Source organism: Dipodomys spectabilis, unplaced genomic scaffold (assembly GCF_019054845.1).
Source record: "Dipodomys spectabilis isolate Male_0828 unplaced genomic scaffold, ASM1905484v1 ptg000145l, whole genome shotgun sequence".
Classification (NCBI taxonomy): Eukaryota; Metazoa; Chordata; class Mammalia; order Rodentia; family Heteromyidae; genus Dipodomys; species Dipodomys spectabilis.
In genome coordinates this window covers 22378400-22393952 of record NW_024870822.1, presented here as the reverse complement: position 1 = coordinate 22393952, position 15553 = coordinate 22378400, and the positions used below count along the sequence as shown (strand labels likewise).

Sequence of the window (15553 nt, the reverse complement as noted above, 5' to 3'; positions counted from 1 at the left end):
TTAGGACATTGAGCACCACCCTGGAAACCCTCGTTTAATTGGTCTGGGTGTGAGTTTGGCATCTGAAGTTTGTAGATTGCTCAACAACTGCCCCCTTGTTTCAGCCACACGGGCCAATTTCTTTTTCCTCAAACATGTTGAGCACACTAATGCTTTAGAGTAGAACTTGCCAGTCTCTCTGACTGTTTCTTTTTTTCTGTTTTCTTTTTCTTTTTTGGTGGTACTGGTGTTTGAACTCAAGGACCATACTCTACACAAGGCCACCAGACTTTGTTGTTGTTGCTGTTTTTTGCCTTTTCAGATAGGGTCTTACAGGTTTTGCCTGCAGCAAAAATGGGCCTTAGGAGTGTGATCCTCTTTTTTTTTGGGGGGGGGTCCGGTCAGTAGCCGAGATGACAAACATGTGCTCTGTGAGGACTGTTTCTGCCCTTTCATAGCCACATGGCTTGCTTCTTCAACTTTTCACTCAGGTTTTGCCCTCTTTGTGAGACCTCTCTGGGTCATCCATAGAAACCTACAATTCCCATTCTTAACCCAGGAGCTTCTTATCCCCCTTTCCACTTCATGTTTTCCCACAGTGCTTACTATCATCAAAAAATTCTACTTATCTGGCTTACTTAGTATCTTCCCACCCATCTAGAATGAAGGCTCTGTGAAGGCAGAGACTTGTCTGCTTTACACACTACTCTATCCCCATCCCTAGACTAGAATGGCACACGATGAAGACTTTACAAATAATCCTTAAGTGAATACCCAGTCCTCATTCCCGTTGTAAGCTCCCAGCCCTTTCATCTCTCCAGTGAAGTCAGCTTCCATCTGGGCCAAGAACAACCACACGCAATTATATGGTATACAGCAGGTGCTCAATAGATGTCAATGGAACTAAACTGAACTCTTCCCTTTAAAATAACATAACCTCTAAACCCCACTACAAGATCTTTCCTGAAAACTCCAGGTAGAAGTTCACTTCGGATTGTAGCTTTTAATAAAAACTTTAAAATGAAGAGTTTAAAAAGGGGGGAAAGAAGGTGTAGGGGAACTCACAAAAGTTAATGAGATTTTCTCAGCTGTAGTACGTGCCCACATTTTTAATAATTAGGAGTAATAAAAATTCTAACTAAACCTTAAAGGAACATCCTTTGTAACAAAGATAGAAGTCAAGACAGACTTCTCTGTTGGGTGTAATGACTTGTTAGTCCTGGAAAATGAATGCATCTTTAAAAAACTAATTTACAGGGAAAAAATTCTTCATAAAAATGAAACTAATTGGATTAAAATGACACATTAGGGGGAATGCCAGATGGCTATAATACCCTTGAAGGCTAAGTTAGATTATTGGTTCTCAAAATGTCTAATGGGGAAAAAAAATGTCTAATGGAGGGAAGCTGTCTCCCTACACAACAGATAGAGACACTGAATCAGAAGGGACAGATCCTGGCTGAAGTGGGAAAGGGGTCCGGGGCCTGATACCCAGTCCTGGCCCTGTTCCCAACACCGTGAAGACCCATCTCCCCAATAGGCAGGTTGACAAGGGCCCAGTCACGGACTCTGCTCACCCACTGGGTCTGAGGTCAGGCAGGGGCCGGTCGAGGGGCAGGCGATCACTGAGGTAGGCGTTGTAGCCGTAGTACTGGAACTGCTTCAGGGCCATGTGGCGGCCTTCAGGGCTGAGCTCCTGGCCCCAGTGTGCAAACAGAGAGGAGTCTGTGAAGGGCTCAGCCTCTGCCTCCTCAGGCTTGGCAGGAGCCTCTGGAGAAAGAAGGGACAAGGAGATAGTGGGTCAGAATGTATTCCTGAATATGCTACAACAATCCCCTTCTCTTCCTCATACCACACTTAGATAAAACAATCTGAGCCCCTTCATTGCTGGGTGGAAATGGAGTGCAACTGTTTATGCTTCCCACAGATTTATTCATCCATGAGTCTTTATTCCTTCATCTATTTAATAGCCACTAGACACTAGGGATGTAGAAATCTACCCAGCAGGGTTTACCACAAAGCTGATGGAATGTGTGCCGTGTGCCTCATGTCTTCAGCACAAACTCTCAGCTTTTTCCATTCCTGCCGGGGATGCTGTCCTGGTTGGTCCTCCACTGGGTCTCTGCTTCTCTTTCCTCAGCAGGCAACCATCTCCTACTGGTCAGTCCTAAGACTACCACAACCAGCCTAGGGTCTTTACCTCTGCTTCAACCTGTCTGTGCATAACCTTTCCCACCGTTTGGTCCTGCTGAAAACTGGCCCACCCTATGGCACTTAACTGTCTGTGCTTACCACAGGCCACTCCACTTCCTGCTACTCTGATTCTGTTTACCGTGGAGGATATAAGGATTCAAATGATGACCAAACCACCTCCAGTTTGTCACATGCTCTAGATACTGCTTGCTGGGTCCCTGGTGGAGTCGGTGACAACTCATAGTTACCCAGGAACTTCCAAGAACATGGGAAGGACCCAGGCTTCAGATTCAGTCAGGGATTCAAATCCTATTCTACACCTGCTGGCTACAAGATCACACAAAACACTCGCATCTCCCTGAGCTGAAATTATCCCACTTGTGATGTGGGGATCATGATACCCCCCACAGAGATCTGTGCGGATTGCATTAAATAATGTATATGAAGTTCTTAGATCAGTGTATATCTCAGAATGAGTACATAATCAATGGTAATTAAAGTTATTTTAACAAGGGAAGGCCATTTAAACATCTCTTTTATAGGAGGGTAACAGATCTTGCCAGGCACAGCTGCCAAGCCAGAACTTCAGATTAGTTTCTTGGAATAGGTGGTCAGACAAACTTTCTAAGGCTAGAAATTGGAGAAGTTGGACAGAGATGCCTAGCCTACTGGACATTGCCTTTTATGATCATAAATATGTGCGGTAAGTAAAAGATAGAGGCCCATTCCCCAGGAGAGAAAAATCCAAGAAAGCAGGAAGAGGTAAGGATCAGGAGAGGCAAGTGTGGGATATCTGCCTGTGTCCCCTGCACGGAGCCAATATGAACGTGGCATAATGAAAAGAGACAGGCAAAATCAGAGCCATAGACTGCATCTCCTCTTGGGATACTCTGCTAAGGGCAGGCCTGGGAGGGAGGAGGATGCCTGGTAACAAGGAGGATCTCCAAAGCCCAGGTCCTTTCAACATGGAGGAGGTACTCCACTGGTAGGAATCCCTTATCACCAGAAGCGTGTAAAAGCTGTTGTGGAACACATTCCATGATTCTGAAAGCAAGTAGAATGCACTGATTCAGTTAGAGAGTTTAGTGAACAAGAGAAGCAAAAAAAATACATGAAGGGATGGCTAGGTGCTGGCCAGTCTAAGGGCCTCTTCTCTGGCCCTGTCCTCTAACTTGACACACGTGTAACTTCTTGGATACGTTTAACAGCCAGCACTTACTGAGAGCTCCTCTTCCCACGGATCAGACCCTCTTCTTAGCATGTCCCTCCCATCAGTTATCTCTCTCAGATCATCACTTCTGAGAAGATGAAGAAAGTAAACCACAGAGAGGACAAGAAACTGGCCCAAGTTCAAGCCAAAAGGAGTGAAGAAGCTGAGATTCAATCCTGGGAAGTGTATGTGCATAGTGCTTTACTAGCTCTACAGAGAAGCAAGCTTGTCTGCACACATCTCCAAATGCTATATCACCTTGGTTACCATTTTTTCCTAAAGAAATAATGGAAAATCAAATTCATCAAGCAGATCAGGATATGCTGAGGAATGAAATGTTAGATGTGCAAGCATTTCCAAGACAAAGCAAAGGTTTTCAGACCTGTGACGGATCTGCCCAAATATTCCACCTAGAACTGGGGTACCCTTGCTCATCCTTCTTACCTAGAGGGTATATTTAAAGGGAAGCCAACTTGTATGATCTTGAAGGTCCTTGTTATCTCTAAAAAGATGTATGACTCATTCTTTTGGAATGAGGGGAGGTAGTAAAAATCTAAGTCAGTGAACCAACTGAATCATATAATATTTAAAAGAAATGTAGTTTTATTGCTCTCAAATGCCTAAGTGGATATTACCAAGTAAAATGAGATCAGTTAATGAAAAAATTATGATTCACAATTAGACCTGTGTTGCATAATAATGTATTGCAAACATATTGAAGTCCTGGGTTATAGCATCACATGTCCCTACATTTTTACTCAGTTTGAATACAAGTGACCGTGAACCTGAACCCAGTGTGTCCTCAAAGATGAAGTAGTGGCACTACAGCTAGAGGAAAGCTCTTGCCAAGAGCCAAGTACCATACTAGTTGAGTTCTTATCTTCTCTTTTTGTCTTTTTGGGATGGACTCCAAATAGGAAGGGCCATGTCTATCTAGTTCCTATTGTGTTTCTGATTTATAGGAGTGTGATAATCATTTTAAAATAAATTGGTTGATAAATTATCTATAGTGGCTACTTAATAGACATGAGAAGTCCAACATGAAAAGGCAAAATAACTAATCCAAGGTGACCCATTTGTTAAGTATCTTGAACCAATGTCTGGTTTCCTCCAAATTCTACATTTATTCCTCTACAACAGAAGTGGCATATTATGGATCCATTATCCACGACCTACTTTTTTAAATAAAACTTTATTGAAACATCATGTCCATGTGTTCACAAGTTATCTATGGTTGATTGTAGCTATAAGCACAAGGTCGAGTAGGTATTATAGCCCAGGAAGCTGAAAATCCTACCTAGTCTTACAGAAAAAACTTGCCATTTCTGCTGCTATGGATGGAATAGGAAAGGTCTACCATGGGCTCATGGGTTAACCATTTAGTCACCAAAGAGTGGTGCTAATTTGAGAAGGTTTGGGAGATTTTAGGAGATATGATTTAGCTCCCTTGAGGTATGTCTTAGAAGAATATAGCTAGTCTTCAGTCCCCTCCCCATGACCCCAGCTTCTTATGAGATAAACAGCTTCTTTGTTCACATGTTGTTCTGCCTCCCCATGGGCTCAGAATTAACAGAGCCAAGCACTAGGGACCGAAATCTCTAAAACCATGAACAAATCATAAATCTATTTTCCTTAAAGTTACTGTTCCAGGTATTATCATTCCAGTTATCAAATGTACCATGCCGGCCTCCTCCAAGGCTTTCCATATCTTTAGGTATAAAAGACAATGTTCCTCTTGACATCTGCGAGGTCTCTTGGCCAGGCAATCAGAACGCCACCAGTCCCAGTCCTGTCCCTACAAGAGCTCTGGTTTCAAAGCACAGGAGCAGCTTACCTCCAGCCTTGTCTGCCTTGTCTCCCTTGGGGCTAGAGTCCTTCACTGCTCTGTGTTTCTAACCTCTCAGCTAGGCCTTTTTCCTAAGCATCCAGGGCCCTTCCCAATATTCCTCTTGCATCCACCTAGATATTTTCCCATTTAGCCTGCTTGTTGTTTGTTTTCTCTGATGAGAATATGACCTCTCCAAGTTCTGGAATTTGCTTGGCTGAAGCAACAGTAATTACAACAGCATACCAAGTAGGTGCCCAACCAATATTAGCAAAATGAATAAATAGGATAGTATCGCTGACAGAGTGGCCACCAGTAAGTCCTTGCCTGCTGGGGACTTCCAAGGATGAAAGTGCACTGGAGTCTGGGCCAGCAGGAGCATGTAGCATGAAGGTACTGCTAGGGCAGTCATGGTTAATCTCCTTCTCAGTTCACATAAGCAAATGATTGTGTACTGTTATGCAGACTAACAGAACACTCTTAGATGCTGTCAGGTGGGCCATAGAATATGTCACTGGTAGAGGACCTTCACTGCCTTGGTAAATCTTTTATACCAAAGAATTATCTGGCACCTCTCCTAAGTATCCAAAACAGGACTGTGCACAGAGTACTCATCCTGAAAGCAGGAAGGAAGAAGGGAGACAAAGAGGAAGATGGGAGAAGTCTGTGTCTTTTCCCCCCACCCTTTCTTTTTCTCTCATTCTCTCTCTTTTCCTACTCTCATACAGAAGGGCTCAGTACCAGAAGGAACATGAAAGGAGACTCCACATCTCCCTCTTTCTAGGAGCCAGGCACAGAGGGCAGTGCAGTATAAAGACCCAGCACCTCTGGAAAACTGACCCAAGGTACCTTTGGGGTGTATTCAACCAAATGATAGAGCCACACAAGACTGGGTAGAGTACCACATAGTCCCTTTTTTTCCTGAACAAAGTATCCCCAAAGACCCACAGACATGTTGATGCCTGCCTATTCTTCTAAGCCCCCCAAATCACTAAGATGTTCATTATAGAGCCCTTGGAAAGTAAACAGACTGCTGAGAAGGACTCTCTCTCTTCTACACCTTGAAGACAATAGCTGCAAAACAAGATGCTCATGACATCAACAGGAATAAAAGCTGATTTGATTTCCACCCTTTAGGAAACCACCTGAGAGACTCGGGATGTCCTTCCAGGCCTGCATCTGAGAGACATGGGCTGGTCAAAGCTATTTAGCGGGACCTCCAGCACTTATTGTCAGATCTGTCCACAAAAGCTTGGCCTCTTTTATCAGCTAAGCAGATTTACTCTTGTTTATTTGTTTTGCTTTTTTCCTCTGGGTTGTGGGATGGAACCTAGAGCTTTGCACGTGTAGAAAAGTACTCTACACCAAGTTACATTCCTAGCATAAGCAGGTCTACTCTACACCAGATTTATACTGGATATTGAAATACAAAGATTACTCAAACACATTCCCTGCTCTTGTGTAGAATCTGACAGCAGCAAAGACAACATGTAAAGAATGCAAGCAATGCTATGATGGAGGGTGTAAAAAAATGTCATCTGTCCCTAGAAAATGTCATCTGTCCCTGGAGGGGTAGGGAGGGTATGGAAGAAGTTTCCTATAGAAGAGGATGCTGTGTGAGATGACAATGAATAAGACAAATGAGACCCACAATTCACTCTAGGGAAGGGAATGACAAGTAGGGCCCACAAGCACAAAGATGCAAAGCAGGAAGAGCATGATGTGGGGTTGAATGCTGCAGGACCCATGCTGTGCAGGTTTGCAAACAGGGAAACAGAACGAGCCTTTCAGGATATATGTAGGCCTGGGGCAGCCAGTGGATAGGAAAGGAGAAGCACAGTGAAGACTGCAAGCCTTAGATGTGTATGTTGGAACAGGCTTATAATCCTAGCTCTTGGGAGGCTGAGCCAGGAGGATTACACATCTAGTCCACTGCGGGTGACTCAGTAAGACATTGCATCAAAACAACAGAGACTACAAAGCTGAAAGCCATGGGATGAGCCATGTTTATGAACCTAAAGGCATGCATCCCAAAGCCCACAATAGGTATTGTTCCCAATAGGCAGGCAAAGAAGAACAGGCAGGTGAAGTGCAATATTTGAGATCCAACTGTAAGCTGATCTTGGGTATCTAAACTGCGAAATCTCTGCCCTTAGAACTGATCCCCTAATAAAGAGTCCCATTCCCATTTCATTTCCCTGTCAGATAGCAAGCCCAGGCCTTTCCTATCTCTCTTGGCCTGTAGATCTCATCATTCCCATTGAATGTAGGAGGACACAGTGGCTCAGAGACATTAAGGAGCTTATGGCTCATGCATATTCCTCCTGATAACATCCCATTTGTATGTCACGGGCCAAGACACACTTGGGAGAGGAGACCTACCTCCTGAGGATCTGAGCAATTTCAGGTGGGGCTGCCCTGGTAAGGAACAGCTGCTAAATGTAGGAATAACTTTATAGATCAAATGGCTGCCGCTCAGAGTTCTTCCAGGTAGCTCTGCTCTCCAGATACTCTAGACCCTTCCCAGTTCACCAACAGCACCTCAAAAGTTGCATGCATGGTCCAGGAGCCCCAGGACCCTGATCTGTGCCACACAAGCACCTCTGTTGATTGGTTGGTGCTTGTGCTTTGCCGGATGCTTGCCAAGACTATTTTCACTATCACATGCTCAAGCCTTTCCTGGGTTGGCCCCTGTGAAGAGAAGGATGGGTTTTGGGGGACACTCTCTCAGTTTTTTGGATCTCCTGCACTGTGCATAATCTGTTTCCCAGTAAGTTCTATTGATGAGCATATGGAACATCTAGAAAGAATCACAGTAGTCTCAGAATAGGCTCAGAGCCTGACATACAGTCTCCAAATGATAGTGGAACATTACAGATTCATCCTGACAACCTCCCTACTAATTCTCTGAGACAGGCGAGAAGTAGGGCAGGAAAGGGTTTGCAAAGCCTTGAGCAGCAAATGTAACAAAAGCCATACTTCCAAGCCTCCTCTCTGGCTAACTGTCCAGGCATGAGGAGCACATCTGGATACCCTGCCAAGTCTTTTGAGGCTCTCAAAGGCACTCATGCTTAAGGAAGGAAGGCCACCTGCATGAAGCTGGCAGCCCAAGCACAGGGCTGGCCTGGCCATGCTGGCTTTTGCTACAAGGTCTTAGCAGTACTGAGACCCCAAGATAGAGTGAGAATATAGGCTCTAGAGTGAAATGAACATTACAGAGCTGCTCCGTCTGGTCTTACTGTTTCTGCCTAGCTTCCTGAGGACCAGGTCATGGAGAGCTCCATTGTCTGGAGCTGAGCTATTCTACCAGCTTTTAATCATGGCTGCAGATAGAAACCTAGACGTGCAATCGCTTTTTGGAGGCATTTCAGAAGAGTTAATAGCTCAGATGTCATGCTTAGCAGACCCTAGTCCCTTTCCTTGCTTCTTGGGTTGTATGGCAGGCAATGGGAAGGGTCCTGATGTACTGGTGCTGCTGGAGATTAGAAAGGCTTAGGGATTCCATGGAGGGGCTGGACAAAGCTACTTATGAGATGTAACTCACACAGCCAATCAGCAGCCCATTGCCCGTACCAGGCTGTGCATCAATGAGAATGGCTCCTGTAGAGATACTTCCCCAAGGAGTACATAGAAGCTTCTTGTTTCTTGTTGCTTCTTGTTCTCTGCAGTAGAGGGGATAGCTAAGAGGGCTCTGAGGGCAGGCGAGGAGGAACTCTTCTTTGCCCTGAAGCTAATCTTGCAACTATTGCTATTTCTGTTCCTGTCCTCAGCCTTTGCTCCATGCTTTTGGAGGTAGTGGATGAGATCCCGGTGACTAAAAGCAGGGGAAACCCAGTGGCCTACTGCTTGCTATAGGCCACCAGTGTCCTAGGTCTGAAGTTCATTGGTGCTCTTCTTCCCACCATGGGGACTGTCTCTTTCTAGTCCTACAGCTAATATTCAAGGTCTCTGGGCAAGAAGATTCCCTTCTAGCCTCCATTGTCTTCCCTTGTGAAATGCAACTGGGCAAGTAGGGTGCAAGCAGGGCATCACTGTGACATTAGCTTTTGGAAAATAAAAGATAAAGGATAACATCATATAAAGGAGTAGGACTTGCTACTATCTCAGGTAGAATTCTAATTATTATTATTCTAATTATCATCATCATTGTCATTATCATTATCATCTGTGTGTGTGTGTGTGTACTGGGGCTTGAACTCAGGGCCTGGGTGGTAGTCTTAACTTTTTCACTAAAGACTGGTTCTCTACTACTTGAGGCATAGCTCCACTTCCTGCTTTTTCATAATCAATTGGAAACAAGAGTCTCATGAACCTTCTGGCCTACACTGGTAAGAGCCAGGATCCTCAGATCACAGTCTTTTGAATAGCTAGTTTATAGGTGTGAGCCATTTGTGCTCAGCTCTAGGTAGAATATTTAGTTTTCCTTCTCTTCTCCTTATCTTTAAAAATAGTGCCCCTAAAGTGTACTTTAGGCATGGTAACACTCACCCAGTTGGAGTGTCGAATCCATAATTTGAAAAACTTTTCTTCAACTTTTGAAATGTAGTAGTGTATGGTTTAAAAGGAAAGTGGCTAAATTGAGTGTCCACAAATGTACATTTCTCCCGTCAGTTTCCAGTAAACTCTTTGCCTGTTGACTTCCTGCAGGTGTGAAGTTACTATTGTTTCCTCTAAGGAGCCTTCTTGGCCTCTCCTGAGAAACTCAGGCTCTCAGTACTGCTAATGAGGGTAAGAGTCATACCCAAACCTTGCCTTCAGCATGGCCTCTGCTGTGCGATCCCCACAGTCCAGGATGCTGTCTCATCTCCATCCTCTTCCAAATATCTGGTCCAGGTCTACATCCTAGCTCTGGCACTGGCTCCCATCAAAGCAACCCTTTAGACTTGTGGGGAGCAGTAGCCCGAAATGCAGAACATTTGGCTGCCTCATGTTCAAGCCTCAAGCTTCTGTTTCTCTTCTGTAAAATGGGGCAGTGTTTGTGCTTTATCTGGAGGGGAAGGAGGACCTTAGTATATCATTGTGGTGATTCTCTAGGCCCAGTAAAGTAAGACCTTAGACCTCCATTGTGGCTGGGCTCCCAAGGGAAACTTTCCAGATCATATTAAATCCCCTTTGGTTTATTTGGAAGAAGATAGGCAATAAGATCCCCTTCTAGCAGAGGGCCCTTCTTTTTTGCTTCTAGAAGTGCATCTGAGCAGAGGTTGAAGGTCTTTGTTGGTATTCCCACCATGAGGCTTTCTCTCTCAGGACTCCACAGCTGATAAAATGAAGAACTGACATCTGATAAGAAAGAGTGGGAGATAAAGGGGAAAGAAAGAATCCCAAGTCTCAGTCCCACATCATTAAGCCCTGTGGCCCAAGGGCTTAATTCTTGGAAGCAGAGGTGGTTGACTGGGTATATGCCACCAGCCCCTAGAGTGCCACAGGAGGAAGAGAGACTTTCAAGGGTGCCTCTTCCCAAGGCTGAGTGCTCTGCAGGAAAATGAAATGCCTTACTGCAATGTCAAAGGGGCAGGCTTTGCCAGCCAGTGGAACCCCTGGGTTTGTTGTACCCTGGACTGGCTATGTGACCTTCACTATGTTCTTGAACCTGTCTGCAGCTCAGCTTACTCATCTGATTGTTCAGGATCATAATACGTACCTCTAAGTTTGTTGCAGAGAGTGAGTAGAGCGATAGACACTAGCAAGATCTTAGCAAGCCCTGGTGATGATCAGACCCACTAAGTAGGATCATTTTCTCCAAGTGTAACAAGTGCCCACCCAGGGACATAAGAGATCATAGATTTATTATCTTATGGTTTTAGAAGTAAGAGCATGTCAGGGATATAACTGGGGTAAGATCAAGGTGGGGTCAGGACTGATTCCTCCTGGAGGCTCGGGGAGAAATCTGTTTCCTGCACCTTCCAGCTTCAAGTGGCTGTTGTGTTCTGGCTGCTGTGTTTCTGGTCCAGGGCCTCTTGCTCCCTTTCAGAGCTGACAGCAGTGGGTCAAAGTCAAGTCCTTCTCCAACACAACATGTTAGCTTCTTCTGCCTCACCCTCCCACCCCTCACCACAGCTACCTTAGGTAACTTGGGTCAACAGAGTAACTACCTACAGCCCCTTTCCTAGAGACAAGCTGACAGGCTCAGCTCTAGATGGCCATTATTCTGCCAGCATAGTCAGAACTTGATCATTTCGTTTTTCCTGAGTATAAGGAGATTCTAATACTTTCTTTTCCCTGAGGGCTATAGTGAGACAGCTGTAGCTGATGTTTATTGAGTCCACCATATGCCAACACTAGTTTTAAGTAAGGTGTTCCTCAGTATGCACAAAGACCACCTGGATCTCACTGGATGAGATTTTTCCAGGGCTGCCTCCAGGGACTCCAAAGGAACAGATCACCCGAGGGTGGCAAATAGCCCTCCATTGGAGCTTTGGAAGGGCTTCATCCCTTCTACCACCCCAACTCTGAAGCCACTATGGTCTGTTTTCTCCATGCAGTAGCTAATGGACAGCCACAGGGAGCCACAGCTAGTACAAGGCAGAGGCTGCAGCAATCACTTCCTGCTCTGCTATGAATTTCCTGCTGGCTACAATAGAGCCACTCCAGTTCCCAGCTGGCTCCTGACCTGTGTTCCTCTTCCTGCTGCTGTTCTCTTAAGCACTGGCATGTGGCTGTCTCAGTTCATCTTTCAAAATCCCCTAGAGCTGCTGTTCTGTTGTTTGTTGTTCTTGGGGTGGGAGGTGTTCCCAAACCCACTAAAAATCTGATGAAAACCATGGACCACTTCCTCCCACCTAAAAATGTGAACAATCTGCATTCAATTTCACAGGAGCATCTCATTGTTGCAATGGGTCCACCTGTATCCCTACAACTTTGGTGAGGGGGGGAGGGGGTTGGTAAAGGGAAACAAAGGAGGAGGCAACAATGCTTGATAAGAAATGTACTCATTACCTTGCTCATGTAATTGTAACCCCTCTGTACAGTATTTTCACAATTAAAAAAAAATTCTCAGGAGCCATGGCAGAGAGTACAATGGGAAGCAAGGGAATGGCAGGCATTTTTGTTTTCATCAAATACCAGTAGTAAATAGCTTTGATTGGCAGATCATGGGTCTCAGTCCCAACCATCTAGCTACAGAACACATATAGCTGCATGGGTGTGGCCAGGTTCTGTGACTTCTATAGAAAAGCAGGCAGAGGGTTTGATGTAGCCATGCGTTGAACTTTGCCAAGTATAACCATAGCAGACTGCAGATCTGGCTTCTTCACTTATAGATGGACAAGTCCTAATTACTCATTACCTCAATTTCCTTAGCTGTAAACTGGTAAAAGCGATACCCACAGCAGAGTTGCAGTGGGAAGGAGGGGTAACATATGCATAGTATACAAACAGCACCTAGCACCACAGTAGGTCAATAAAAATATGAGCAAGGATTTGCCTGTAGATTATGAGCCTCCAACTCCAGGACACAGCTTTGGTATATGTTTGCATGGAGGACTTGCTCTGGCTTCCTTGGTATTGGCTTCATTGGGCATAACTTTACCCCACCAGGCTGGAGCCCAGTGAAGTGTAAGTCAGACCCACTTGAAAAGGAAAACAGGCAACTACATTCTGGAAGTCCAAGTCATAGAGAACAGGATCCAGTGCAGGGGTCCTGGAATCTGTACCACCATCTAGGAAGGGCCACTGGGCTAAGAGTCAGGGAAGCGTGGCACAGACACAACAAGAAATAGAAAACATTCCAAAGGTCTTAGGAGAAGCTCAGTGTCTCCAGTGTGCATTTACAGGTCAAGCTAAGGACAGGCAGACACCTGGCTCTATGCATTCACCCCTGCAAACAGAGCCCGAACCCTCTCCTACCAGGCTGGCCCTGTGCTATACTGACTTCTGAGTTTGAGTGTGGTAGAGCTTACCACAGGCAGAAGCAGCCAGAACTTGGCATTCATAGACAAAGGAATGGCCTGATTAGAAATCATGCAGAATAAAAGCTACTATTAAAGAAAGTGTAAAGAAGTTTTTACACTCTTAGCCAACCACATAAAAGTACATGTGAAAAACTCATTTCAGGGAATGACAAATGTATGCATCTTAGGAACCAGGATTTATATGTGCCATTACTTGCTACTTTAAAACAACCCTTTAAACTCAGAATTCTGCCTAGGAGATATAATGAACTCTGAAGCACATCCCATCATTCTCCCCAACCAAGAGCTGACAGCCTGGAGCTGAGCACCGGACTTCTAAATATATACCTCACTGTTCCCACATAAAATAGTATTTCCACACATCACTTTCCTGGAATGAACCTATTGGTCCAGCCTTGCACAGGAGGTGCACAGAGGCAATGGCTGGGCTCCACAGGGAGAAAGAAATGTGGCCCTTTGCAATTGGGCAGTCTGATTGTCCCATCATGAGTCCATCTAAAATGCTGAGATGGGCCACTCATCCTTGCCTTGGGATACATGTTGCCTGCATTAAGTGACTCAAATCCTGTGCTGCTCTCCTCTGAAATATGACTGTACCCTTTGCTCTCTGGGAATGCTTTGCTCTCAGCCTCTCCTAGGAACCTGCTCATTTCCAGAATCATCCTTCTGGTCTTAAAGAGAGGTGACTTGTTGTAGAGCACAGGTTCTCAAGCATCAGCAGGTGTCAGACTCACCTGAAGAATGTACTAGATTCCAGACCCAGGCACTCATTCCCAGTTCCCCTGGAGTCTCTGGTTCAGCTGGTCGGGGTGGGGCTTGAGGATTTTCATTTCCAGTACACTATAAAGGGAAACTAAGGCTGCAGTCCAGAGTCCCTACTCAGAACCACAGAGGTGGGAGAGGGAGCATGAGACTGGGAATCATGGGCTTCCTCTCCAGGTCTGGCTCTCAGTTCACTCACTGCAGTGCTAACAGGCCATTCCCTCACCTTAGACCTGGTCTTCTCTTCAGTACACACAAGGAAATCACTCCAATCCTTTCATGTCCCCAAATGTCTTGATCCCAAGGTGGCTCAGATCACCGATTGTGACTCGCATACCACTGGTGCCTTCCACTTAGAAGCAGAATGCTTCTAAGCTCAACTCTTTCATGTTATAAACCAATGAATCCCAAAGTAGTTGAATGTCTTTCTCAAAGCCACCCAATTAAGATTCCCTCATTCCCTACTCAGTGATCCTCTGCCACCCACAAGGCTCCTGCACAAGGCCACCTCCTGGATGAATGCACAAGTATTTTCAGTACTTAGAGGAAGCCAACTCAAAGCCAGAGCCCTTGGAAAATAGCAAACCTCCTCTCTTAAGCACTCTGTCTGGGCCAGGTGTCTGGGACAAATCAACAGGAAGCTCCTGTAATTGTTGGTAGGTACAGATAGTTGGGAAGTTTTCAGTCACAGACCCTGGGATTACCAAGTCAGGTTCCTAAAGGAAAAAGGAGTTCCTATCCTTACTACTCAGCTCTCAGGGGCTATACATGCACACACACACACACACACACACACACACACACACACACACACACACACGCCTGCAGCATACCAAAAGGCTTATCCTGAGAACAGATTCCTCTAGTTTCAAGCTGCTGCTCACTGCATGCATCAAGTCCATTAGAAATGTGTCATTTCAAAGACTAAAGAAGAATACTTATAAAAACAAACTTGCCAGGAGAAATATTATGGGGCTCCACTCTTGTTAAGTTGCTGACATCAGAATCGTTACATGCAAGTTATAGCAGAGAAGGAGTAAATACGAGAATCTGTTCGTGTGGCCCTGAGTGACCCCCAGTGGGGTGGCCTGGGGCTGAGTGTGCCATGGATCTCAACAGCTGTTGGTCACCGGACATCTTTCCTTGACAGTCCTTAGTCATAAATCTCCCAGCCTGGCAGCCAGGGCTGTATTGTGGCATAGAAATGTGGATTTGTCCTTCAGAAAAAGTTAACAAACAAGCCCTCCCACCTCAGGCCCCGGCAGGATCAGGAAAAGCTTTGAATTCACGTCAAAGAAGCCATCAAAGGAAATAGGCTATTTTCAAACAAAATCCATTTCTTGAGCATGACGGTAAAAAATATTTATCACATGAAAGAAGTGAGCCCCTTATGATGTCTGGACGATCTGTGTTAGGAATGCAGCATGTGTCTGGTGGGACGTGTGCAGAACCCATCATGCCTATGATTTTGAAAGGAGGTAAAATTAGTCTGCAATATTCTTAATTTACCAACCCAGTCATAATCCATGGGCACCCAGGCAGAGGAAAGAGGCAGAGATAGCCTGTGGCCAACAGAATAAGCAAAGGTCTGCCTAAAGCAACTCTGAATGCCCAGAGCACAGTAAATAAGGTGTCAGACTTATCTGTCTCTGTCAGCCATGAGCTCTGAAAAGC

General features: G+C 45.2%; 1 protein-coding gene across 1 annotated transcript in view; it reads right to left on the bottom strand.

Moving 5' to 3' along the window:
* Galnt18 (polypeptide N-acetylgalactosaminyltransferase 18) overlaps positions 1 to 15553 on the bottom strand; it is a 319444-nt gene that overhangs the window by 157805 nt on the left and 146086 nt on the right. Inside the window, exon 2 of the mRNA XM_042691681.1 lies at positions 1557 to 1749. Coding sequence (XP_042547615.1) covers positions 1557 to 1749 — 193 coding nt within the window. The remainder of the gene's footprint in view (positions 1 to 1556; positions 1750 to 15553) is intronic.